Below are 25,912 nucleotides of genomic sequence, written 5' to 3' on the forward strand. Positions count from 1 at the left end.
CTACAGTTTCTCTTCACTCACATTAATCCCTGGCGATGAAAAATGAACCTCTCCCCCACCCGCGCTGCTGCCTTTCGCCTCACGCCCCCAGAGAAGCATTTCTTCATGAGGCAGACGGTGAAGGTTTTTTTCCAAGTCACATGATCCAGGATGCAGGGGGAGAATCCTTCTTGGAACAGAGATGGGCCCAGAACCGAATCAGATGAGGAGAGATAAGGTGTGATGTGGGGAAGACTATATAAGAATGGACCCAGGACTGCAGCAAGCACTCAACCCACTGGCCCCTCCTCAAGACACAGCCATGCATGTGCCCGCAGGCTCCGTCACCAGCCACTTGGGAACCACTAGCCGTGGTTATTTCTATTTCACCACAGCCTCACTGGCTCTGTGTCTCGTCTTTGCTGTGGCAACCATTATGGTGTTGGTAGTTCAGAAGACGGTAAGTGGACTTCTCTTCTTTGCCTTTCCTTTCTGATTTATGTTCAGTTTTCTCCAGAGAGAGACTTGGAAATAAACTTTAAAAAGAACCTGTATCATACAGAGAAAAGGAGCAAAGAAATGGGAACTTAACTCTCTCAAATAGTTTGGCTTTTTGAGAGAAAATTTTGTTGAGCCACCATCTCCAAACTTTCCAGGCTCACAGGAGCCAAAAGAAGGGAGAGGAGCTCTTAGCCTTGAGAAATTACTATTTAAATGTTGCTGAGCCAGAGCAACATTCCTATCAAGGAAGGAAGTGATACGGAAACTTGCTAACACATTTGTACAACTTGGTATCATGTCTTCAATGCCTTCAGACCAGATTCCAAGGTTCTATATTCTCTGTCCAAATGTTCTGAGACTTCAGAGGCCTCATCCAATGCTAAGAGCTTTTTTTAACCTGGAGCTAAATTTCAGAGGCCAAAGTCTATAAGGGAAAGAGGCAAGAGAGAAGACCAGGCCTTCTTAGAGCTTGGGCATTTCAGCGTTTAAGCTCACAAGACACACTGAAAGCTTCCTCCTGAGCCACTGCTTTGAAGAGCTTAGCTCTTCCACAAAAACATAAAGCACAGAGGCAGAACCTAGAGATGTTTTTCACACCTGTTCCCTTGAGACTGCTCAGAATTCTAAAACTACAAGCAATTACGGGTACACACTGTGAGGTCAAATGGTCTCAGGAAATTCACCTTTTTTTGAAGTAAATGGTAAGATTTATTGTGAAAACAGAAGAGATGAAGGAGGAAGCTTCTTCATATTTTAGGAAATTGGTGTTTACAGAGAATCCACCAGCATGTATTTTATAGAAAATACTGTACTGATAGTATATATTGCTCATGAATTTTTTAATGAAATAATTTTGATAATTTAAGAACTGTACCCCCTCAACCTGCCAGAGTAAGTACATTTCTATTATTCCTTCAAAGCTCCCATTTTTTATGGTATTATAATCCTGCAGAATTTGTTCTGGTTTCCTTCAGTTGTCTTAGGTTGAATGCTCTTTAACTTATTGATGGCTAAAAAGAACCAGGCTTTAAAAGGCTTTGGTATCTGTTTCTCAAGTGTCATCAAGCTTTGAAATTTAAATGAAACGTTGAGGCTCATATCTCCACAAAAGTGAAAGGAAACAGAATTGCCAGCATTTGAGATTTAGACTGTAGAATTTATGAAAGTCATCATTTAATGGGCTCATCTACATCTACTAGGAATAATACTCTTGAAAACATTCTAGGACACTTTTTTTTTTTCTGTAGAGGCTCTATAATTTCTATAATTCTAATCTGAAGTAAACCAGAGGTGTATCATTTTATAGCAACAGCCAAAGCAAAGAAAGTAAAGTGGTCTTTGAAAAGTTCTGTAGTTAAAGGTTGCAGCTAGAACTGCTATGAGACAGAGAGAGAGAAAAGGAAGGAAGGAAGGAAGGAAGGAAAAGAGAAAGAGATGATGGGGGTATAAGGTGTGGTGGTAACATATAAAGCTAGAGAGAGCTCCAGAATGGTCCTTATTCAAATCCCACCTTTGTATGAACTGATTCTTTCCATGAAGGAACTAGAGTGGATCTTTCTCCCTCCTTTTTGTCAATGCGGAAAATGAGGAACAGAAAGGGGACAGGGCTTGACCTAAGTCGTCCTGAGAAAGTGGTAAAGACTGCTTGATTATTTAATCAGGACACCATTCCCTTTGATGATACAGCCAGCCACAGAAGCACTAAGAAACTCTGTTCCTGCTCTTCTCTTGGGAGCGTTATCTTCTTGGCATCTATCTCCTTGACTTACCCTCATGTTGGGATATGAAAAGATTCACTTCAAAGTCTGATTGTAGGGTCTGGTGTACTGTGATTTATTAGCCTGAGAAATATCAGTTACTTGCTTAAAAGAACTGCGACATTAAAAATTAAGTGTTTTACACATACCATTTCCAATAATTTGTTCAGATATTAACTGTTAGAAGAGCTAAGAAGACAGAGTTATCCCCTTGAGCTTGAGTTATCAGGAAAGGCTTCCTACAGGAGGAGGGAAAGCAGGCTGGCTTTAGGACAGGTACAAATGCCAGTGAAGAGACAAATGAAGAGACTCTAACAGGGCTTCTGGTAAAGAAGTCAATGGGAGATAACCAAGGACCTTAAACTCATATCCCAATTTTTAAAAATGGAATGGATTGGTGGCCACATAGCACTCTACTGTGAGGGTGGATCGGGGCAGGGGTGAGAACCATGAGAATGGTTCTATTGGCCTAAGAAGTCACAGTTCTAAATAAAAAGGCACATGCACAGACAACATTTAAAAAAAGCTTAACTCATAATATATAATAAGCGATGGAAGGTAGGCACATAGGGCTACCATGGGACCACAAGTTAAGGAGACAGAACATTTTCCCAGGCAGATCTAAGAAAAACTTCACTGGAGACTGAAATTTCAGTTTGGCTTGAGAAATGTGCACAATTTCAAATGGGTGAAGGGAGATTCTAGGAGAGAGCTTTCCTGGCCAGTGGAACAGTGTGAGAAAAGTGATGGAGAAGAAAAGTGAAGGGCATGTAGGAAAATCAACAAAGATCGTCTTGAGGTTTGGCTTGAAGACCAAAAGCTCCAAGGCCAAATTCCTTGGGGGAGGCAAAGAGAGAACTTAGGTTTCAACCTCGAATATTTATTGAGCATCTGCTGTGTACAGGACATTGTTCTAAGTAACAGGTATAGAGCCTTGATCAAAGCCAACAAAATCCCTGCTTTCCTGTTACTTATGGAACTTACTGCCTACTGATGTCTTAAGTCTCTGTGGTGGCTGTATTTTATTCACCTTTAAACTATTATATTTATTTAAAATATTATATTCTTGTGGTTTAAGAAAAGTAAATAGTAAACAAGGGAAAAGAAAGAAAAATAGAAATCTCTCACACTCTCCCCACCCAAGCAGCAATCCCTCTTCCCTGAGATAATGACCATTAACAGATTCTTCCACGTCCTTCCAAAAATCTATGCTTCTACAAATATATAGTATACACATGTCATTATAGTAAACTCATAAATTTGCACCTTGCTTTATTGACTTGACAGTATATCTTGGAGATCCTTCCATGCCAATACATGGAAGTCCATCTCATTCTTTTGAAGAGTCACATAGTCTTTTATTGTACTTCATATTTCATTGTGCCTAGTGAAGGACACTCAGGTTTTCCTCTAGAAGTTTTGCCCACTGTGCACATCTGCAAGTATATCTGTGGGACAAATTCCTAGTGGTGGTAATATAATGTGTTTTTCATTTCTATAAATAATGTAAATCAGCTTCCAAAGAGATTGTACCAATACACTACTCTTGAGGAAGTAAAAGTCCTACCAACAAAGAGACAGATCTTCATGGGAAAGATAGAAAATTGATTTCTTACTGAGTAAGCACAACAGAGTACCTGCATATGTGTCAGGATGAAATTTCACACAATTCATACCGCAAAGAAAGAAAAACAACAAAAAAGAAAAATAATAAAATTTCTCATATCTCCTCCAGAGACAAAGGGTTATATATAGATTATATATAGGCTACAAGGTTGACATCAGAAGTGTTTACAGTGCAAGTGGCTCTGAGGTCTTCAATCTTAGAGACATCTCTGTTACAAACCAGGAGCCTGGACTTATCCAACCCCTAGAGAGATCCATTTACAGTCCACAAGGTTAGAGCAAGGGCTCATTATGTCCTCTAGAAAGAAGAGAAAGCAGCTGCCTTCTTTCCCTTTATCAGCAAAGAAAATTCCTTTTTTTAAAAAATTTATTCTTACAATACCACTCTACTTCCCCACCAAGAGTGGAGTATAGGGGTAGTGACTGGTGGTCATGGTGGTAAGGTTTTTTGGTTTGCTTTTCAGCCCAGTAAAATATAGGGGAGAATTGAAATGCCTGCCCTGTGATTCTTCTCTCTACCCAAGCTACTCTCTCCAATGCATTCAATTTATCAATCCAAAAAAGTCCACTGAAAATCTTCTCCAGGGAAAGCCCTATGCTGGGCTGTGAGGGAAGGACCCAAGTGGGTAAGGCAGGACCCTTTTTACTGAGGATCTCTAAGTTGGAGAAATGAGGCCCAAACACTCAAGAGATTGAATTTGGGGCAGAATGGCACTGAATGCCATACCAGAGGAGAGGAAGACGATTTCTGCTTGGGATGAGGGAAGGCTTTGCAGAAGAGCTTAGAAGGGAAGCTGAGCCTCCTCCAAGAATTAGAAGGATCAAGTCTTATGCCCAAAGTTTTATTTTGAAAAACTTTAAACCTACAGAAAAATAGAATGGTAAACACCCATATAACCTTTCACCTAAATTCATTGTGTTAATATTTTGCCATATTTCTGCTCTTTCTATATATATGAAAGTAAGTTTCAGATAGTGTGACCTTTCACCTGCATGTATTTCAGCACACATTTCCTACTTACTGCAGTGCCATTATCATAGCCAAGAGAGTTAATGTTAATTTGGTAATATCACCTTATTATAATATATAGTCCATATTTTAATTTCCTCCACTTGTTCAAAAATGTCTTCTACAGCTGTTGTGCCTTGTTTGGTTTGTTGATCCAGAATCCACTCTCAGGTTATCTGTTCTAACCTAGAATGTTACCGTTTAAAAGGTGGTCCTGGGAGCTTGTTAGAAATGCCAAGCCCCATTCTAGACCTGCATTTTAATAAGGTCCCTGGTGATCTATACACACATCAAGTTTGAGAAGCACAGATCTAACAGTCTTCTCTGCTCTTTGTTGCTTTTCATGGCATTGACTTTTTCAAAGGGTCAGTTCTGTTGTAGAATAGTTTACGTTTTGGAACTGTCTTAGTGTTTACTTGTGATTATATTCAGAGGAAACATTTTTGGCAAGAATAGTACACAGGCGGTGTTATATACTTCTTATTGCAGCAGGGCTAGAGGCATATGTCAGGTTGCCCCATTATTGGCAATAATGTTTAGTCACTTGATTCAGGCGGAGACCACTGGCTATCTCTTTAGTAGAACACTTTGCTCTTTCTTATTAATAAGTAATCTATGGGGTAATACTTTGAAGACATACCAATATCCTTCACTCCACATTTTTGGCATGCTTTGATGATGACCCTCATCTGAGTCAGCTAATGCACTGAGGGTTGAAGAATGATAATTGCCTAATTCTATCATTCTTTTTGCGTTTATTAGCTGACATTCTTCAATGGAGAAGAGCTCTCCATTGGAAGGATGGTGGCAGGTGGAGATGGTGCCGGGCATTCCAGGTGAGGCGAGAGTGAGGAGACACACAGCCTGGGAGAAAGCAAGCCCAAGTGTGAGGACAGGAGTTGCAGGGCCAGAACAGAGGTCAGTCCAGACTGCACTGGGGAGCAGCAGGACTTAGAGCTAGGTGGCGAGAAGCATTGATAGAGGAAGGTGAGAGGATAGGAAGCCACCCAGCAACAGACTAGGAAGATTTCCTAAACCCATGCATGAGCTCAGCTCCACATTCCAGAAGCCTCCAGAAGCCATTCCCCATTCCTTGGGGAAGGAAGGCCTCAGTATCCTGATTGCCTGTTGGGTAACGTCTTTAAGCCCTTGTTATTCAAAGTGTGGACCCTGGCCCAGCAGCACAGGTATCATCTGGAAGCTCATTAGAAATGCAAAACCTAAGGGCCCATCTTAGACCTACAGAATCAGAATTAGCATTTTAACAAGATCCCTAGGGGGAGAAGCACTGCTTTAAGCCACTGTATTCCAATGACCACTTTCACTAACATTACCAAAACAAAGGGTGCCAAGGAAGATTTTCTATGACCTCCATCCACTTTCTCATGGAGTCTCAGGAGAATTTCCTGCCCCAGCTTCATCCTGCCCTACCCTAGAGAGGCAACGTGGCTTGGCATTGAAGAGCATTGCCTTCCAAGTCAACGTGCCGAGTTTGAACACTCCTTGCTATTCACCATCTATGGGACCTTCTATAATCATTAAGTCACTTCTCTACATCTTAGTCAATCACTAACTCTTGGGGTAAAGATCAAATAAGATAATGCACGTAAAGCATTTAGCCCCCGAGGATTAAGCACCCTCATTAAGTGCTTAATCACGTTCACTGGAAAATAAGAGAGGCATTCCTGGCAAAGGTCTCCATGGCCCACCTTACAAGATGTGAGGCCACCTGGCATATTCCAAATATTAGTTCCTTTTGACCATTTTCCATCAGAGAGGGTATCTTTTTTCGAAGTAAATTTGGGAGGTGACTCCCCTGCTTTTCAGCCCAGATAAAATATAGGGATGAATTGAAATGCCCTGTGATACTTTGCTCTGCAAAAAGAAATAAGACTTTCAAAGGTATTGAGGCAAATTAAGCACCTCATTAGGATTAATAGCGTAACCAAAATAACTACAGTTTTCAAGTACTTGCTGACACTCTATGTATAATATCTTATTATGTCCACAACAACCCAGCGGAGGGAAGCATTATTAGCCCTGTAATCACAGTGATTAAAGGAAATGGGAAAACAGACTCCTAGGCAGGGAAGATGATTGGAACAGGCCATTTCACCTGGAAACAAACAAGTTAAATGTGACAGTTCCTCCCTCCACACACAGAAACATTGTTGAGGATACCCATTAGACACACAGAGTCTGGGGAAAAGAAAGAGAGAGAGAAGTACACTTAAGGAAATGTACCTGGTTGGTAACCTCGGAGATGAAGTTTCCTGAGCTACTCAATGGAGCTGAGAAGGACAACGTGGGAGGGTCCATTTGCTTGTGTCCATGTCTAGCCTGTGTACTATGTACCGCAAAGCCAAGTTGCTAAGCAAGGTAGTTCACATTTCCCCAGCCAAGACCCGGATCCCCAGGCTAGGTATGGGAAAAAATTCTAAGACGGGGAGGTACCTTACTAAAGAGGGATAGATAGATGGACAGCACTGAGCATAGCCCCTAGGGTATAAAGAGTCCTCAGCAAAATATAAGTCATCATCTCTTTATACCCTACTTCTGCACCTCCAAATACAAGGACTACTAAGGGGCGGGGGGCCGGGGAAGAATGAGCTTTTCTATCCTTGGCTTCTGAAGGTAGCATCTCTCCTGGGGCATAGAGCCCGGGAAAGAGCACTGGTGAATTTCAGTCTGGGATCTGGGATTCCACTGACTCATGAATGTCTCAGTCTCCTTGCCTGTGAAACTTAGCTTGATGGACTAAAGGATGTCTTGGTTCCCCTCTGGCCCTGATTCTCTGATCTTGTCTACCATGGGTAGCCAAGGGAAGCTATGGAGACCTGTCTTCAACCCAGGAGCTCTTCAAGATAGGAATAGTCACACTTCTGTCTCGGAGGCCACGGGTCCTGGGTGAAGGTTCAAGCAACAGGATTCTTTCCTGTACTATGATGCTTTGTTTCTGACATCCTCCTGTCTGAAGCGAGAAAACCAGAAAGCCCTCAAATGGCAGAGACTCCCCCTGTACCCCCAACCCCCCATGTAAATTAGATCTCCTTCCAGATATTATCTCTTACAACCTTTCTACTCAAATTGTGTTCTGTGGGCCAGGAGCACCCATGTCACCTGGGAGCTTGTCAGAAATAGACTCTCAGGCTCCACCCACACGTGCTGAATCAGCACTTGCATTTTAACGAGCTCCCCAGGTGATTCATACACGTGCTAAAGTTCAAGATACACGTGCTAAAGGTCAAGAAGTAGTATTTTGAAACACTCTGCCTCTCTCCTGGCAGCTCTTGCCACAACTTGCAATTCTAATTAGATATTTACTTGTATATCTTAAATGACTGCTTTAATGATCGAGCCATAAAATCCACAGGATGTCTTCCAATGACTAACTTAGAGCCTGGCACACACCAGGCGCCCAATTCAACATGTGCTGAATGTATGATTCTCTGGTATTTCCCAACTGCCAGTAGCCACTGCGATGGCACCATGGGGGCTGCTGCTCTGGCAGTCTCTCAGTGTCCCTGGACATGTTCCTGGGCAGCCAATGAATTCAACGGTCTTGCACATTCCACTAATTGACGGACATGCTTGGCAGTAAACTAGGTGTTTATTAAATTATGAAATGCTGTTTGTTGTCTCACAGAGGCAACCAGGAGGGGAATTTTGTGACATCAGGTTTTCCTTTGAACTACATGTGCAACTGAGAGACCACAAATGTACAGCATTGTTCATTAGGTTAAGAGCTTTCAACTAAAGCAACAAAATCATAGACTGTTAGAACAAGGAGGGAAGGACCTTCCAAGCCAAGTTCACTTCTTTTCCCTGATAAGCTGAAGCTCCCAAATCTATACTGACTTCCATCTCCAGATCAGTACTCTGCGGGGGCTTTGCCTCAGGAGTCTCCCTCGGACTCCCTGCCACACATCTGGCCTGGAGAAGAGAGTCACTGATCAGGAGAGCTGGCAATGGAAGGCAAAGGACAGAGCCCCTAGAGCAATGGTAGAATAAAGAGGGGACTCCAGATGGTCCTAGGTGTTCATACAGGACACTAAGAAAATAAGGTGTGGGAAGCTGCTAATTTCTTGCTCCGTTAGAAGTTGGGAAGTTGTTTTCATCCTCGTAAATGCTCACATTTCTCTAGGTCTTTATTAATATTTCAATCCAATGCACTATAGGAGATCCTGACCAGGAGAGGTCAAAAGATAAAGGACACTTCATTCCTTATTGGCAGGACAACTGAGGGGTGTCTCTAATGGCTGAGGTGGGGAGAAGGAGGAGGGAGACCGGGGAGGAAGCTAGCCTCTGAAGAATTAGGGGTGAAGAACTGTGCCCATCTGCTTCTGTTGCTCTTACTCAGAGCACCTGAGCAAGACCTCCTTTCATGCCCTCCACTCCCCAGCCCGGAGGCCCTCCTTCAGAAGACAATCTGCTATCAACCTCTTACTTAACTATGTAAATATTTATGTATATATTTATGCTTATTATAGAATAACATAAAACATGTGAATATTAAAATAAATAATATACATTTATGCTTATTTATGTTATATATTTATAAGTATTTAGATGTTATAGTCAAATATAAATTTGTAATAAATCCATGAGGGCAGGGACCCAATTTAATTATTTTTGGTATCTTCGCAATGCTTGGCACATAAACGTTCTATTAATTCAGAATTTCCAACCACAGGAGAAATAGAAATGTACCTTCCTAGGTATGTTTACAACATACTTTCACTGTTTGCGGAATCAAACATAGAAAAAAAAAACCCACATATATTTACATACTACACTTGTTTGCTCTTATGTTAATCAAAGTAGGAAAAAATAACACATGTGGTGGTGAAAACAAAAAGCACTGGACTGAAAGTTGAGTTGCAGATTCTAGGTCCCCAGTTCCTCACATGTGAAATGAGGACAGTAATCCTCCAATTGTGTTTCTGATAAGCAGGTTGTAAAGCAAATGGATGAGAAAGCCCACTGTAAACTAAGTCAGTGAATTAATTTTTTTTTAAATCTAAGAGTCAGATGGAACATGAATTCTAAATTGCACAATACTTTGAGGACAACCAAAATGGAAAAGAAAAAGACTAGCTGTTTCAACCTGATGACATTCTCATGCTGTTTTTTTTTTTCCCTCTTTCTTCTCTTCCAGGACTCCATTCCCAACCCGCCGGGCAAATTCCACCTTAAAGGAGGTAAGACTTTGGAATTGGGAGTAAATGTGCAGGGACGCATCCATATCACATCACAGATGATTAATAACCAGAAACATCATGATAGTGTCCTACAGAAGAGGGGGTGAAGGCAGAGGTGGGCCGTCGGGGCAGAGCTGATGCATCTCCATTCATCTGAGCAGCCTCTGAGCTGCACTCACCTCCCCACAAGTTCTCCCACCAGCCCTCAACTCTCCCACTAGTGAAAATTGTACCTCTGGCATAGGCTGTCACACGGACACAGAGAGGAACACAAAGCAGAGTTGTGTTAAGAGCTTAAAATCTGGAGTCAGGCAATATGGGTATGAATCTTGGCTCCACACCCCACCTGAGAAACTCAGTTGCTCATCTGTGAAATGGGACTAATCATACCCACCTCATGAAGGTATTGGAGAAGCTGTCAGAGCTCTTCCAGATATTGCTTGGCATGGTGACCAACACATAGTAATCATTAAATAACTGGTAACAGACAAAATGCATTATGAAGCTGAGGGCTTGTGAAACAGACCTCCCCACCCCTCATATTTCCTATCACTGAAGTCACTAATTAATGCATTGTCTCTACTAGCCCCAGAGTGGTGATATGCAGAGTTAGGTTAACGTGGAAAATGAAAAACTTTGGGATCATCTGATGAATGTTTTCATTGCACAGAAGAGGAAAAGTAAGACCAAGTGAAGGGTCTTGTTCAGAGTCATATGAAGTCAAGCCTAGAACCCAGATGTCCTCATCTCTAATCCAGTGTTCTTTCAACCCAAAATCTTTAGCCCCATCTCAGTCCTGTAACCTTTAGAACCTAGCTAGCAGCTGGATAAATAGACAGCTCAGAGAAAAAAAAAGTAAAAGAGAAAGAGTGGGTCATTATCGGCACCTGGATAGAGATACCAGGTCATGCTTGGGGCCAGAGGACATAAGTGTCTGGACACAGCTTCTCACAGCAGCAGCCATCACACTTGGAGTTTCCTTCAGGACACCCGTAGTCATGCTTCTCCTGCTATTTGTCACCCAGAGACTTAGAAAGTAAGGGCAAAATCCCCTAAAAGGAGCAGCATTCTGGATCTTTCAAGGCAGACTAATAATTACAGCTTTGTCAACAATAGCTTAACTTTGGCTGGAATTACTTAGCATGTGACCTCAGTGCCCACAATGCCTCTGTAGACAGTCACATTAAGGTAAAAAGGAGTATGGCATAATGCAGAGGTAAGCAAACTTTTTTCTGTAAAGGGCCAGATAGTAAACATTCTAGGCTTTGCAGGCCATAAGAGACCCTGTTGCGAGTCCACTCCACTGCTGTGGTGCAGAGGCAGCCACAGACTCTGTGCAAATGAGCAGGCATGGCTGCGGGCCCACAAAACTTCATTCACAGAATGAGGTGGTGGTCTGGAGCTCACCCACAGACCAGGGTTTGCTGCCCCCCATCATGGAAACAGTACCGGCTTTGGAATCAGAACACGGAAGCTTGCAAGAAACCAAACACACTGAGTAAATGTCATTTTCCTTTCCCCAGTCCCACTGTTCCACATCCATCCAGATTTTCCAAGTTTTGATGAGAACTTCATTTTTCAAGAGGGGGAGATGGATCTTTAGGGAGAACATAACCCCAATGACAAGGACAATTTTGATCAGGCAACACGACCTCAGCCATTCTGGGTCTCAGTTTCTGCACTTCCGTCGTAGGTCACCAACTACAGAGGTTCTAACCAGTGATCCCCCTTTTCCCATGGCCAACTATGCTTTCCTCTGAGAGCACCTCCTTTTCCACAGTTTTCTTTTAAAGGGAAATTTATTATTTTTATTTATTATTATTTATTTTTGGCTGTGTTGGGTCTTCGTTGCTGCATGTGGGCTTTCTCTAGTTGCAGCGAGCGGGGGCTACTCTTCGTTGTGGCGTGCGGGCTTCTCATTGCGGTGGCTTCTCTTGTTGAGGAGGATGGGCTCTAGGCGCACAGGCTTCAGTTGTGGCACGTGGGCTCAGTAGTTGTGGCTCACGGGCTCTAGAGTGCAGGCTCAGTAGTTGTGGTGCACGGGCTTAGTTGCTCCGTGGCATGTGGGATCTTCCCCGACCAGGGCCTGAACCTGTGTCCCCTGCACTGGCAGGCGGATTCTTAATCACTGAGCCACCAGGGAAGCCCTCTACAGTTTTTTGGTATGAAAATGTCCTTTCTTTTACAACATGAAGCTGATATAGATGGGAATTAAGTTGGTTTGCTTTTAGTCAGAGTTATTTTGTTTGTTTGTTTTAATGGTCACAAGGCAAAATAATAAGCTGCCCATTGTATACCGGTAACTGAATTTACATTTTGGAGTAATTATTTTGGTCCATAAAATTCAAAGTTTTGGAAGCTGTGGACTAGATCACTTATCAGATCACTTCTTATATGGGCCATCACTGTAGATATCAGAACACAAACTAATCCAAAACCAACCGCAATTTACAATTCAGTGTTTCTACAACCAGGTAGAAAATGCTAATAATTCTCACCAGGGCCATGAAACTTTCGTTAAAGACCTTCCCACACCTCCCCTGGATTTATATTAGCCTCCATCCTGTAAGCAAACAACATGGGGATTAATAGTCCCATTTTGCAGATGATGAGCTGAGGCCCAGGGAATCAAGGTGACTTGCCCAAGGTCATCTACGGAGTTGATGGCAGAGCACGGATCAGAATCCAGGGCTCCTCTCTAGCCCCCGCATGATGTGCTTCAGCCATAAAATGTCAGTGACCTACTATGCATGGTCCCTAGCTTTCTCCTGCTTTTAATGCAAGTTTCCACCTCTCTTAACTTGGCAAACTACAGACACAGTAGCAGGGTGAGGTGGAAAGAACACTACCTTGGAGCAAGGCCTGGGCTCCAGAACTGACCTTCACACCAGCAGGCTGTGCTTCTCTGGGCAAGTCTTTCCTCCTCTTTGGGTCTCATCTATAACATAACAACAATGTACTGAATGAACTGGAAGGGCCCTTCCAACTTTGACACTTTATGATACTCTAATCTTTCATTCATTATGTAAATATAGAAAAGTCTAAAAAGATTATTCCTAATAACCTTGAGGAAGTCTGCATCCACAGCCTCCTCCCCCAACAAACCCCTCTTAAACAGGCAGAAGCAGCAAACTCCCTTTTGAAAAGCCATTGCAAGACAGTCCAGGCAGAGAGGCATCATCTCCCAGAAACTCCAGGGAGGAAGCCCCAGGGGGCAGCATGTGGTTTGTCACTGGGCTGGACAAGAGCAGAAGCCAGACGCTTCCCAGGGAGACCTCTGCCACCAACTGATGGAAACTGCCCACCATCAGCAGGAAGCCAGCAGCAGCCCAGAGCCTGGAAAACAGGGCCATGTCCGTACACTGAAGTAATGTAACACAGGATGACACTTAGCTGCAGGGAAACCACCAAAAGCCAAGCCTTTTTTGTAATGAAAACATGTCTGAGTCTCAACACAAGCTTCCCACTCCCAGCCAGGAGACTTGTCACTGGCAGACTGCTACCTCACACACACTCCATCGTGCTTAGGACTCAGTGGCCCACGCAGGGGTCCAGCCGGGACTAAGGGCAGGAGCGGCAATGGGAGGAGAACCTTTTCCCACACGCTTCTCCTCTTCTCTGGCAAATGCAGTCATGAAGGACTCCTGCACAGAGCCACTACGGGGGTGAAATGGGACAGCAGATACGACCCTTGTCTGCCACATGGTCGAGCATAAGTCCTCTGGACACAGAGTCCAGGTGGGCTGGGCGAGGGAGGCTTGTACTGCTTCTCGTCACTTCTTGTTCCAGTCTCCTGCCTCCACGGCGTTTTGACTCTCACCTATGCTCATGTATGTGCCTTATTTGCCCAAACCCCGGAACACAGCCCCCTGTGCCTGAGGTCCCCAGAGTTCCAGAAGCACCCGCAGCTGTGTGCAGCAAAGCTGACAGTAGCATTTAGGGTACGTGGAGAAGCCAGCGGGGCAGTGCCTTCCATCATGGAGGATGAGGCAGAGTTGAGTTGCAGACCCCTCTGTGCTTGTGAGGCTTTTGCGCCCCAGCCACCAGGGCCTTCTCGAGGGACTGCACTGCTCCCTGGGGTTCAGCCCACCGCCACGCATACTGCCCTGCTTCCATGCTCTCCTTCTTCCCATTTTCACCACGCCTTCACTTCTCCTCACAAACTCTGCAGAAACTCAAATTCTACTGCCTTTACTGCAAAATAATTTTGGTCACCTTGGTCTCAGCCCCGGGCCTTCCTAACTTCCCAACAACAAAATACCCGTTCTTAGCTGTACTGGAGGAATTCTGTAGACAACTTGTAAATCAGATTTTCTTTTATTCCCTTACTAGGTATGTGTGAGGATCTGGTGGAGTGAAAATAATAAACCCTGATGGGTCACTCACTCTGTGCCACGCACTGAGCTGAGTGCTTCGTGATTCACGCGTACAGACTCACAACAAGTCCGGGGGATAATTAGTAGCCCCTTATTATTTATAAGTAGGGAAACTAGAGCACAGAGAGGTTTACCGACTTGACTTGCCTAAGATTGCACAGCGAGCATGGAGTGGGGAGACCTCAGAATGCAGGCTGACCGCCTTGGAGCCCTTTTGCCGAACCAGGATTGTATGGTCAGATGCTGAGTACAACACAGCTGTGCCTCCTTCCAGTGCCCCTACCAGTCCTCCAAGGCTAGGAATCCTTCCAAGGCTCTCTGTCACTTCCTGAGCACCTGCTCCTGCAGCTGTCTGTCTTCTTGTCACTGAAGTATGCTCTCTGTTGTAGAGCTTTGAGACAGAGAGGGCCACTAGCGCAACCACACACGTGGGTTTGCACAAGAAGTGAGGTGGTAGGGGGCATGAAGGGCCCACGGCAGGGGATCTAGAGCCCAATTCAAGCCCCAGGAGTCATGAGACCTGGGATGGTTCCGTCCTCCCCACAGCCTGCCAGTTAGAAGAGTCTGTCTTTCCTGTGAATGTCACGTGGCCCCTAATATCCCAAGGTTCCCTGGAGGCCCTGAGGAAGTGGGAACAGTGGATAGACCACATGACGTGGTCCTGCACCCCTCCTGTGCATTCCCCATCCTCAGCCTGAATTCCATCTCCAGCTGGGGATGAGGTACAAAAGGCAGAGAACTGGGTTGAACTTTGGAATACCTACAGTCCAGTCCTATGACTTGAGCTCCCAGGGACTGGAGTTTCCTATTTTTGAAAATATCAGGCATGAGGTGGGCAGCCAGCTGACCTGACCTGGCATGGATTTTGCTCTGAATATAACATTCCAGGAATCAAATATCTTAGGATTCTTTGACCATTTCACCATTCTAACAATTTGTAATTTTTGCATGGCTTGGCAGGCTACCTTCCTCTCCATTTCCCCTGCTAAAAAGAAAATGTGGGCATTAAAAGAGATCAAGTAAGTTAGCTCTCTAATTGTAACGAGTGAACCCACCCCCAGGGAAATAATACAAGCTGCCCATCGAAGGCAGTGAAACTAAACCAAGGAACTAGGTACTCACCAATCCCCCACTAGCCCTGGTGTCACACAGCTGGGATCTGGATGGTTGCAGCCCCACCAGGATGCTGCCCTGGCAGCAGAAGAGGCAGGCAGAGAAGCAGCAGTCTCCTCCCCTAGAAAGACCGAAAAATAGCAGAGACCTCACTTCTATCAGGTGGACTGATCTGGATCTAGATTGCCCAGTCTACAGGTGTTGTAGTTTTTTTTTTTTCCACAGCAAGTGGGGATACCCCTGCTCATGGGGTAACTGCTTTTCAGATAGTCACAGGCCTCAAAGAGCGTATTGGCTTCTCCATTCACTTTAAACCCATTCACTTAAAGCCCACTCTTAACCTGTCTTTTTTTGTTTTTGGCCTCCCTATGAGGCATGCAGCATCTTAGTTCCCTGATCGAACCGGGGCCCACAGGAGTGAAAGCACAGAATCCTAACCACTGGACCGCCAGGGAATTCCCTTGGGGTCTTTTCAATCCTGACCTGTTGCAGTATGTAAGATAAAACTATCTGACTTGATAGTTTTATCAAGCCTCGCCATGTGGCCAAAAAAAAAAAAAAAAGACCTCAAAATCCTAAGTAACCTTCAAGGAATTCAAATGAATTTCAGCTTGATCTCAATTTGCACTTACTGGTGACTTTCTATGTGCTTAACACTGAGCATGCCATAATGGCTATTCCCCCAATGCTGTTTGTAAATCCAGGGTCGCCTAGCTGTCCTTTGTTCAACAAAGAGCGCATCCTGGAGTTTCTCTGTTACTAGTTGGCCTGGTGGCATCGAGAAAACGGTCCAACTGAAGCCAGCTGAAATGACCCTTAGGTTAAGGATTCATTCTGATTCTGAATTCGACAAATAGTGGACTCTCCCCTAGATGTCACTGTTGGGACTCTCCTAGATATTCCGCCAAAAGGAGGAACTAAGAAGCCAGGACATGGTAGATGCAGAGTCATGAGGATGATTCCTCTCTTTCTTGGAAGGATTAAAATATTTTCAGCAGATGGGAGGAGGATTATTCACACTTCCCTGGGAGCATCAGATGGCTTCAAACACTTATGTACATAATTGAGAAACTTCAATCCATCAGATAATGCCGTGAGCTCTGGTTTAATGAGCATTTCATCAGCCAGATCATTTCATCAGCTAAGCAGCGCTGCTAAACTGTGCCACTGTTAACAACTAGGGAAAGAGGAGTGGGGGAGGAAGGGGCTACCATGTGCTGTGCCGGCCACTTGATATCCATAATCTCACTGCATCTTTGCTACATCCATACGTTGGGTTGTTACCATCCCCACTTCACAGATGCAGTAATTGAGGGTCAGTAAGGGAAAGTGACAGGTCTGAAGTTAAAAGCCTTGACCAGAACCCAGGTGCTCTCTTTGAGATGCACTGTGTTTGTTTTGTCCTGATATCAACCTGGAAGGTGCCTGGCACTCAGACCACATACTTTCTGGCTGGAATGATACGTGTGGTTTGTTTTGCCCCCTTGGGCATTGCTGTATCTTAATGGAGGTCTGATTGCCCCTGACTTACAACTTGCCAGTGTTCAGCACACCCGCCTGAAGTCACCTGCTGCCATTCTCCCAGGAAGAGGGAGCCCAGAAGGCTCATTTGTGCTTGTTTTCCCAGCACCACCAGCTGTCTCAGCAGTTTTCAGTCCAGCGTGTATGGTGGCCACAAACCCACTTCTTCCTACATTTAACCCTTCCTGCTACATGGAAAGACTAAAAAATGGGACTGAGCCCTAGAATAGGAGTCAGGAACTCTGTGCTCTGAACCCAGCTCTGCTACTAACCTACGGTGGGGTCTTGAGCCAGACCTTCAGTCCCTCTGGGTTCAGTCTCCCCACTCATAAATCTAGGATCTTGGTTAACTTGGCATCTAATGGTCCTCTTGGGTCTAATGTTTTAAGATCTCAAGGTGGGTTCCCATCTTCAGGTTGCCATTATTCTGACCTCTAGAACATGACCCTTTCAACCGCCTTAAGCAACATCTCTCTCCCTATCTCTGTCTTACGTGTGCCTGTCCAGGACTGTTTCATTGGCACATATTTCTCCCCAGGCTTCCAAACAAAGCCCAAGAAAGTTCCATGATCCCCCTAGAGGAGGCCAAAGCTTGGGAGAACGCTTACAAATCTTGCCCATCTGAAGGCCTTGGTCCTCAGAAGTATTCACAGAGTGCTTGAGTTGTCCAAAAGATGGAATGCCCCACAGGAGCACGGAGTCCTGGGTTTTGGCCCTGCCTTTGTCACTGACTCACGGGCTGACCTAGGACAAGTCTGCTGGGGGGGTGGGGGTAACACTGGGGAACACACATGTTATGTAGTTACCAAGCCTGGACCAGATGAGTTCTCAGGGAACTTCCATTTCTATGAACCATGGAAACCGTTAACAGAACCAGGCTCTTCATAACTTCGATTGTCCCCAGACCTAAAATGCTCTGTTCTACTGATACAGCTGTCTGGAAATCTTAATATGTGAAGACAGATTCCTAGCTGGGGTAGAGCAACATGCCTCAAAAGACAGACAGTTGGAGCTGGGACTGACTTTCGGTCCCCACAGCAAGCCTGGTGGTGTCTAGCTGGGTCTACACAGCCTGCTAGAATCAACTAGAAGGGCCCTTCTAGATCATCAGATTCATACTGCTCTTCATCTAGCTGGGGACATGACAGCCCAGAGAGGGACAATTCCTAGATTCTAACTCCCAGGCCATCTACTCTGCCATGACATGCAGATTGTTCTCATTTCCCCCACCCTAGTGTTTAGTTCTTCAAACTAAACCCCTCGAGACGGCAAATCTGGTTGGGAAATGAATGAAATGGGTGTGTTTTGCTCCCAATGTTCCCCAAATTCAAAATTCCAAGAATACTGTAGGATTCCTGTCTCATAACCAAAAAGGAAAGTCAGAGCATGGATTCAAAGGGTGATGAGGAGATTCAAGCCACATGACTAATGACCCAGGAAACATTCATCTAGGTCTTGACAAGAGCCTCACGACCCTCACATCAGTCCAACATAACTTTGAACAGCACTAACCGGTCAAATATTTGAGCTGCCAGCACTGTGACTTACAGTGTGAGTTGTGTGTCCTTGATGAAGGTCTTCCCAGTGCCTCATCTGAGAAATGGGAACAAGAGTGGTGTTAACCATTAGCTGAGCGCATCATCTCCTTAAACGTTCATGGAGCCTTCGCGTTTAGGCCCCAGAGAGCCGGCCCCCCTCAGCCCTGGCCCTCCTAACAGCCTTGACAGCTGCTAAAGGCCACCAGTGTGCCTTCCTCTGGCCTCCTCTCCAAGTTCAGTGGCCCCATTCCACCAATAGCTCCTCCGGTGTCCTGGTTTCCCAGCCCCTTCATTTAGCCAGCTCTAGCGATGTCATTCTTCAAGGGAGTTGCCTCTGTTTTCCCTTTCTCTTGAAACAGCTAAGATTGTTTAAGAAAAACTAAGATACGCCATGGCATTTGACTTCAGGAAATGCAAATGCTTCAAAATAAGGTGTTTTTTTTTTTTTTTTTTCCATCCTTGGGTTTCTCAGAATTACAACTGAGGTCAACCCAGCAAATATGCAAAGACCAAAGGGGAAATTTAAAAAAAAAGAACATGCATGTGTGAGAGTCAAGCCCAGGCTTGTACTTCTACAGCCACCCATTTACAGAAGCTCACCTGATAGATGCCACCACAAGTGACATGGTGTGATGTGCTGGCTTCAGCCAAGGGCTTGAATCTTAACCTCCCGTTTAATCTAACCTAACCTGCAAAACCAATGATAGACTGAGGCCAGGTGCTATTCCAGCCCAGAAGGGAAAGCAAGCCAAGACTCTGCATTCACCTCACTCAAGCCTTGAGAACTTAGCTGACACCCACAGAGGGGAGTAAGAGAGACAGACTAGATGATCCAATTCAACATTTGCAGAGCATCTTCTGAGCTGGCCGTGGAGATAGTTAAACAGTAGTCTCTGCCCTGAGGATTCACCATCTAACAGAGGAGGTAAATACCAAACAGACGGAGGGGTCAAAGAAGGGTTCCCAGAGGCTGTGCTTTACACAAGGAATAGCTTATCAGTGAAGAGGGGAATTCCAAGTGGAATGGAAAACCAACATGGTGTATGTGGGGGCACCCCAAGGCCCCAACCTTCAGTAAAATGGTCAAAAATCCACTCAGGCATTAGAGTCAGATAGCCTGGGTTTGACTCTCCACTCCACCACTGACTAGCTGTGCGAATGTGAACTTTTTAAAGCCTCCATTTCCTATGTACAAGAGAGAAGTCATTAGAGTACCTTTCTCGTGGGACGATTGTGAGAATTCAGTAAAATAATGCATGTAACATGCTTGGCAGAGTGACAAGAAAACGGCCCTCAGTCAACATGTATTAGCTACTATTATTATTATTACTAGCACTACTACTACTACTATTGGGACAAGTACAAGAGAGTACAGGGAAAGAGGGAAAGTGAGGGATGAGACCGCAGAACTCCGTAGGGGTTAGAACACAAGGGAACACGAACGCCATGAGGAGGAGCTTGGCCCTGATCCTGCGGTCACAGTAGTGTCCGAAAGGGGTTCCAAGCAGAGAAGAGATGCAGCCAGACGTGCCTCTCTGCGATTCCTTTTGACCTGATGTTCCACATCCCAAAAAGAGAAGGCTGGGCCAGGGGGACGCCCCACCAGTAGTCAGAGCACATTTAAGGATGAACAGCCCTCGGGAGTTCCCTGGTGGCCTAGTGGTTAGGATTCCGGGCTTTCACTGCCATGACCCAGGTTCAATCCCTGGTCAGGGAACTGAGATCCCGAAAGCCGCACCTCATGGCCAAAAAAAAAAAAAAGAATGAGCAGCTCTCGTTGCCTGGTTGTTGTGAATGTGGCTGGACATACCCCGAGAGCATGGGCCACAGGCAGGACAAGAACGCTAGTGGGAGGATGCGTGAGAGATGGGATCAGAAGAATGGCAGCTGGCCTAGCAGACCTCCTCAGCCGAGAGGCCTTCAGATCAGAAGCTCTTCATGCCTTGAGGGGAGAAAAGGATGAAAGCTGCCCCCTGATTCTGCTGGGGGTGCCTCTAGCAGTGAGCTTGTTTAGACAGCAGAGGGGACTCTTCACTTAGCTTTCCACCACTCCAAGGACCCCACCCCACTTTAAGGAAGGCCAGGAGGGATCTTCTCAGGCCTGGACAGAGAAGGCAATGGGGAAGATGGTGAGCCCAACATATACTACTTGAGGATCCAGTGAACAAGCCTACTAGGATGTGGCCACTTCGACTGAATGGCTGCCTAGTCTCTGATGGATGGAATGAGGGATCATCTCTGGTGACACCGTCAAAAAGATGTCAGTGTCAGGTCTTAGATCTCCCAGTTGTACAGATTAGGGAAACCAAGACCCAAAGAAAAGAAGAAATTTGCCCAGAATAAGTTGAATTCATGAGTCTTTGAAGGAAATGTATAACTTGGTTCTTTGCATACAAAATAGTAACTATAATAAGAAGCTAAGCTGCCAACACCAGTGAATATATTTAAAATATTTTTATTTCTTAAATTCCACAAGGACATAAACATTGTCTTTTTTCCCTGCCAAGGAAGCTCCAAATAGCAGGCTCCCCGCTTAGACCTCTTTGATCCTATATCCTCTTAAAATTGAGCACCAGGATGTGTTTATCTCCTTTGTCTAGCAACATGGCCCTGAGGAAGAAACCTGATTCTCTGGAATCAGATAGACATGGGGGCGGATCTCAGGGTTTCCACCAACTTGCATGATCTTGTAGCAGTGACCAGGTCTCAACATTGTCTAGGATTAGCCTCACAGAGTTATTCTGAGAATTAGATTAGCTGAAATATGTATATTTCAACTAGTGCACTCTTTTTTTTTTTTTTTTTTTTTGCGGTATGCGGGCCTCTCACTGTTGTGGCCTCTCCCGTTGCGGAGCACAGGCTCCGGACGCACAGGCTCAGCGGTCATGGCTCACGGGCCCAGCCCCTCCACGGCATGTGGGATCCTCCCGGACCGGGGCACAAACCCGTGTCCCCTGCATCGGCAGGCGGACTCTCAACCACTGCGCCACCAGGGAAGCCCTCAACTAGTGCACTCTTAAAGGAAGGGTGGCAGTAATTACTCCCAGCCTTTGTGTTCTGACTACCACAGCCTGGCTGAGTGACTGATGTAGGACAATGTGCTTAATCTGTCTGGTCCACACGCTTTTTTCCATCTCTCAAAGGGATGTAATAATACCTCTCTCATGGAGTTGTTGCAAAGATCAAGTGAGGTGGCGGATATAAAGCAACAAGAATGCAGCTGGTACATATAGGAACTCAGGCCCTATCTGTTTCCTCCCCCCAATTTCCACAGTCTTTTGTAAAAACCCAAGTGGGAGCAATCACATTTTTAAAAACCTTCTAAGGTACTTGACAGCAAAATGAGAAATAAACAGGTTTCCTTTTGTCCCCCAAATGGAAACAGAATAGTAATCGTCTCCATCAAAGGGTCACGGAGAAAGATCTGGTGGCTCCAGTTCCCGGAGCAGAGAGAGGCATTTAACACGGGATCTCCTTATTTTTAGGGAATTGTTCAGAGGACATCTCATGTATCCTGGAAAGGGCTGCATTCAAGAAGTCATGGGCCTACCTCCAAGGTCAGTAACCGAATCCAGGAACCCAACCGCATGAGGGCCACTTCCTGTGGCCTTTCTGAAATGTCTAAGCCAGAGGTCACAAGTAGAAGCCCATGGCCAAATGTGACCTGCATGTGGATTTTGTTTAGCCTGCATGATATTTTTTATAATTTGAATTTAAATGCCTTAGGGGGCGAAGGGAGAGCATTACTCTCGAAAGCTACAAGGTTCCCACTTCCTCAGCCTCATTCACTCTCTCAAGTTTGCGTCCCTGGCCTGTGAGGGCATTTGTGCCTCACCGCACCACCCCTCTTTACTCATCCATCTACGGGCTGCAGGCCAAGTGTGCAGTACTTTTCCTCAGGCATGGGAAGCAGGCTCTTAATCTCTGCCTCTATCAAGTTATTCATAAGGGAGCCACAAAATTGCCCTGTGCCCAGATTGACAGCTTAATGACCATGTTGGCACAGGGTCTATTTGCATATCGCAGCATGCTTCGGGAGAGAGGCCCCTTATAGATGAAATAATAAGAGGCACTTACACTGGGAGAGATGAGGTACAGAAGAGATGGCCAAGATTCTCTGAAATAGCCATTCTGCTCATTTAAAAAATTCTATTTTGCAGTCAGCTTAATTCTCATTCTTCAGCTGAATTGCAACGAGGTTTAAAGGGAAGCAATTAAAATGAACATGCCAGCTTCCCAATTCTGAAAGACACCCTGACCAATCAGTGCCGATTTTCCCTTGTTAAGACTCAGAGACTTGGCTTCCGACGCCAACCTGTCAGCTTAGAGGGTCTGCTAATTCTTTGCTTTTCTATAAAACCCAGCTGGGAAGAGGCCCTTAATGTGCACTTGAGGGGTCTACAAAATTATGTCTTGCCTTTTAAAGAGAGGAAGACATTTTAAAATTCAGACAATGTTAAGGGACGAATCTTAATGTGAAAGTTAACAAATTGAGATTCTCCTGGACCGCTTGATGCCTAAACTGTATACTAATCGAACAAAATTGAATGTTTTTTTTCTCTGATACTTTGTGCAATGCCTACCAAATAGCAGTCTCCCATTGATCAAATATTCCTTGATTGGTTGATTAAATGTTCATGATAGTCCAGAACTTATGGGGAATACAGTCTAGGAGCTTATAATGTGAAAAGGGAAAAATTATAATTATAATAATAACAGAATGATACAACGATTAAATGGGAAACAGTTCCATAGGAGGTAAAGGTCTAATACCGTGTGTGTTCTGACCCTCCAGCTTTATGCATTAGAGAAAAGGCAGGGGGTGGTTTTCTTCCTGTACCTTGAATACTCAGTAATGCCTAGGAGTAACATGGAAGATATTCCAGGTGGTTGAACCAGCAGCCAATATTATGGAAAACACAGGACTTGAATGGGGAACCTTGAATAAAGACTTCAAATTTTCCAATCCGCATCTGAAATTTGCCTAATAATTGAGGTTCTTTTGTCCTTCTCTTTCCAGTGTCAAAGCATATAAACAAAACCAAGTTGTCTTGGAACAAAGATGGCATTACCCGTGGAGTCAGATATCAGGATGGGAATCTGGTGATCCAGTTCCCAGGTTGGTACTTCATCATTTGCCAACTGCAATTTCTTGTGAAATGCCCAGAACATTCTGTCGACCTGAAGCTGGAGCTTCTCATCAACAGAGATGTAAAAAAACAGACACTGGTGACAGTGTGTGAGTCTGGAGTGCAAACCAAAAACATATACCAGAACCTCTCTCAGTTCCTGCTGGAGCACCTCCAGGTCAACGCCACCATATCAGTCAAGGTGGATAAATTCCAGTATGTGGATACAAACACCTTTCCTCTTGAGAATGTGTTGTCCATCTTCTTATACAGTAGTTCAGACTGAACCATCCCTCCTGGCCTTCAGGAAGAAAGCAACTTTCCACCATACAGCACTTCAGCCTTCCAGATACTTGGGGAAAATAGAACACTTTAGGCCAAGACTGAAACCACAAAGGGAATTAAATAGTACACTTCTCCTTCTGTTTCCTGGGAAGATACAACTCTGGGTTAAAAAGAGAGTTTTGAGTGAAGTATCTTCCAGATAGAAGGCAGGGACGCAATGTGGTGTGGTGGACAAAGCCACACACGGGAATCAGAAGGGATGGGTTTAGGCCCAGCCCGATCACTAACTCACTGTATGACCTGAGCTAGTCCCTTCCCCTCCCTGGGACTCAGGTTCCACGTCAGAAAAATCAAGGGGCTGAGTTTGAATCTCTCCAAAGGCTCTTCCATCTCAGAAGATCAGGCTCCCTCATCACAGACCTGTGAACTAAGATTCCAGGCAATGTTCTCGAAGCCCCCAACCAAAGGCAAGTTCCCCGCACTGGCATAAAACCGATGGTACTAGTAGTATCTGGCTGCGTGTCACCTCAAGCGGAGTCAGGATTTGGGGACAAGGTTCAGGGCACCTTGACAAATGGTGTGAACAGTAGGATCTAAAGTGTGTAAAACTGACCATCTGGAATCTAATGCCTTCTGGGTATTTGGAAAACCACCTGACCAGGCTTGACTCCATTGCAGTTAAGACTGACAAATAAGTCAACAACAGACAGCTTTTGTTTCCTGTCAGGAAAATGCTGTGAATTGGGCAAGTGCTCAGTCAAGGTGATCAGTCATTTGCTCAGAGAAGAGCTGCTGCCATCGCCCGCATAAGCTCTTTCCCTGCTTCAGATACTCTCGGAGGGCTTTTAAGGCCCCACAGCATTGATGATAGACAGTGATGACTCTGAAAACGGTGAGAAGGACTTCTGAGCAGCAGCCACCTCCTCTCCTGACGTCAGGCACGACATTTCAACCCGCATTTACATTTGTCCGTCTTCGAAGGAGCACCTTGTTTGTTTTGAGAGAAGGACCACTGACTTGAAATATAAGCCCGTGAGGTTATGCTTCCGAAGGAAAAAGGGACCCTTAACTGCTATGCAAAAGAATGGAGCAAAATTTACATTGTTCTCAATTAGCAGGAGAGAAAAAGGAATAGGGACTCAGGAAAGTTTGTCAGAGAAAGACTAGAGATGATTTAAACGAAGAAAAAAAAAACCAAAAACAGCAGTGGTGGTACGGATGAGAGGGACTTGGGAGAACAAAAACGGCTAAGGGCAAGATGTAAGTAATTTGCTGAGCAGGGTGTTATGTCGACCCCTTCCTAGGTCTCCACTATGAAATATTCAGTAAAGTGTACATTTCTCTTTAACACTTTCTGTGAGTAGATTCTTTGGGAGGACCGGGCACTGGAAGAAGTGTTGAATTCATCCAGCCAAGTGGTATGTGGTAAAAACAGACAGGTTGTGAGGACCCGAAGCCACAGAATAAGGGGGCACCTGGCATTTATACCCTAACTCTGTAGGACAGATGAATCCTGCTTAAACCAACTCACGCGCTCTTGAAAAGATAGCTGCAACCTAAGCATGTGTAACCTAAGCAAGTTTTCTACCGTCTCATAGTCTAACTTGAGAAAGTTTCCATTTTCGTTTCCCAGCAACCGTCCTCTGAGCAGAGGTACCTGACTGTCACCTCGTGAGGGGTTCTTAATCTCAGTCTCTGTCAAGCAATGCCCTGAAAGTCAACATGTGAAGACACAAGGGGGCACAGAATTTAAAGGAATCCAGCAGCACGACAAAAAAGTATAAGAGAATAATCATTAATAACCCAAGGTAGGGATAACCCATAGGGAGAGGACAGCCTAGGAAGTTTAAAATGAAATTCTGTCACTCCCCAAGGGT

At 44.9% G+C, this 25,912-nt stretch overlaps 1 protein-coding gene across 1 annotated transcript; it reads left to right on the forward strand.

Annotated features, from left to right (window-relative positions):
• Positions 1-244: 244 nt before the first annotated feature.
• TNFSF8 (TNF superfamily member 8) lies at positions 245-24,036 on the forward strand (the record flags this gene model as incomplete). Its single annotated transcript, XM_079706253.1, has 4 exons — positions 245-439; positions 10,031-10,073; positions 22,107-22,178; positions 23,642-24,036. The coding sequence occupies 4 exons, from the start codon at positions 245-247 to the stop codon at positions 24,034-24,036; spliced, it is 705 nt and encodes a 234-aa protein (XP_079562379.1).
• Between the last annotated feature and the right edge of the window lie 1,876 nt (positions 24,037-25,912).

Source organism: Hyperoodon ampullatus, assembly GCF_949752795.1.
Source record: "Hyperoodon ampullatus genome assembly, chromosome: 6".
NCBI lineage: Eukaryota > Metazoa > Chordata > Mammalia > Artiodactyla > Ziphiidae > Hyperoodon > Hyperoodon ampullatus.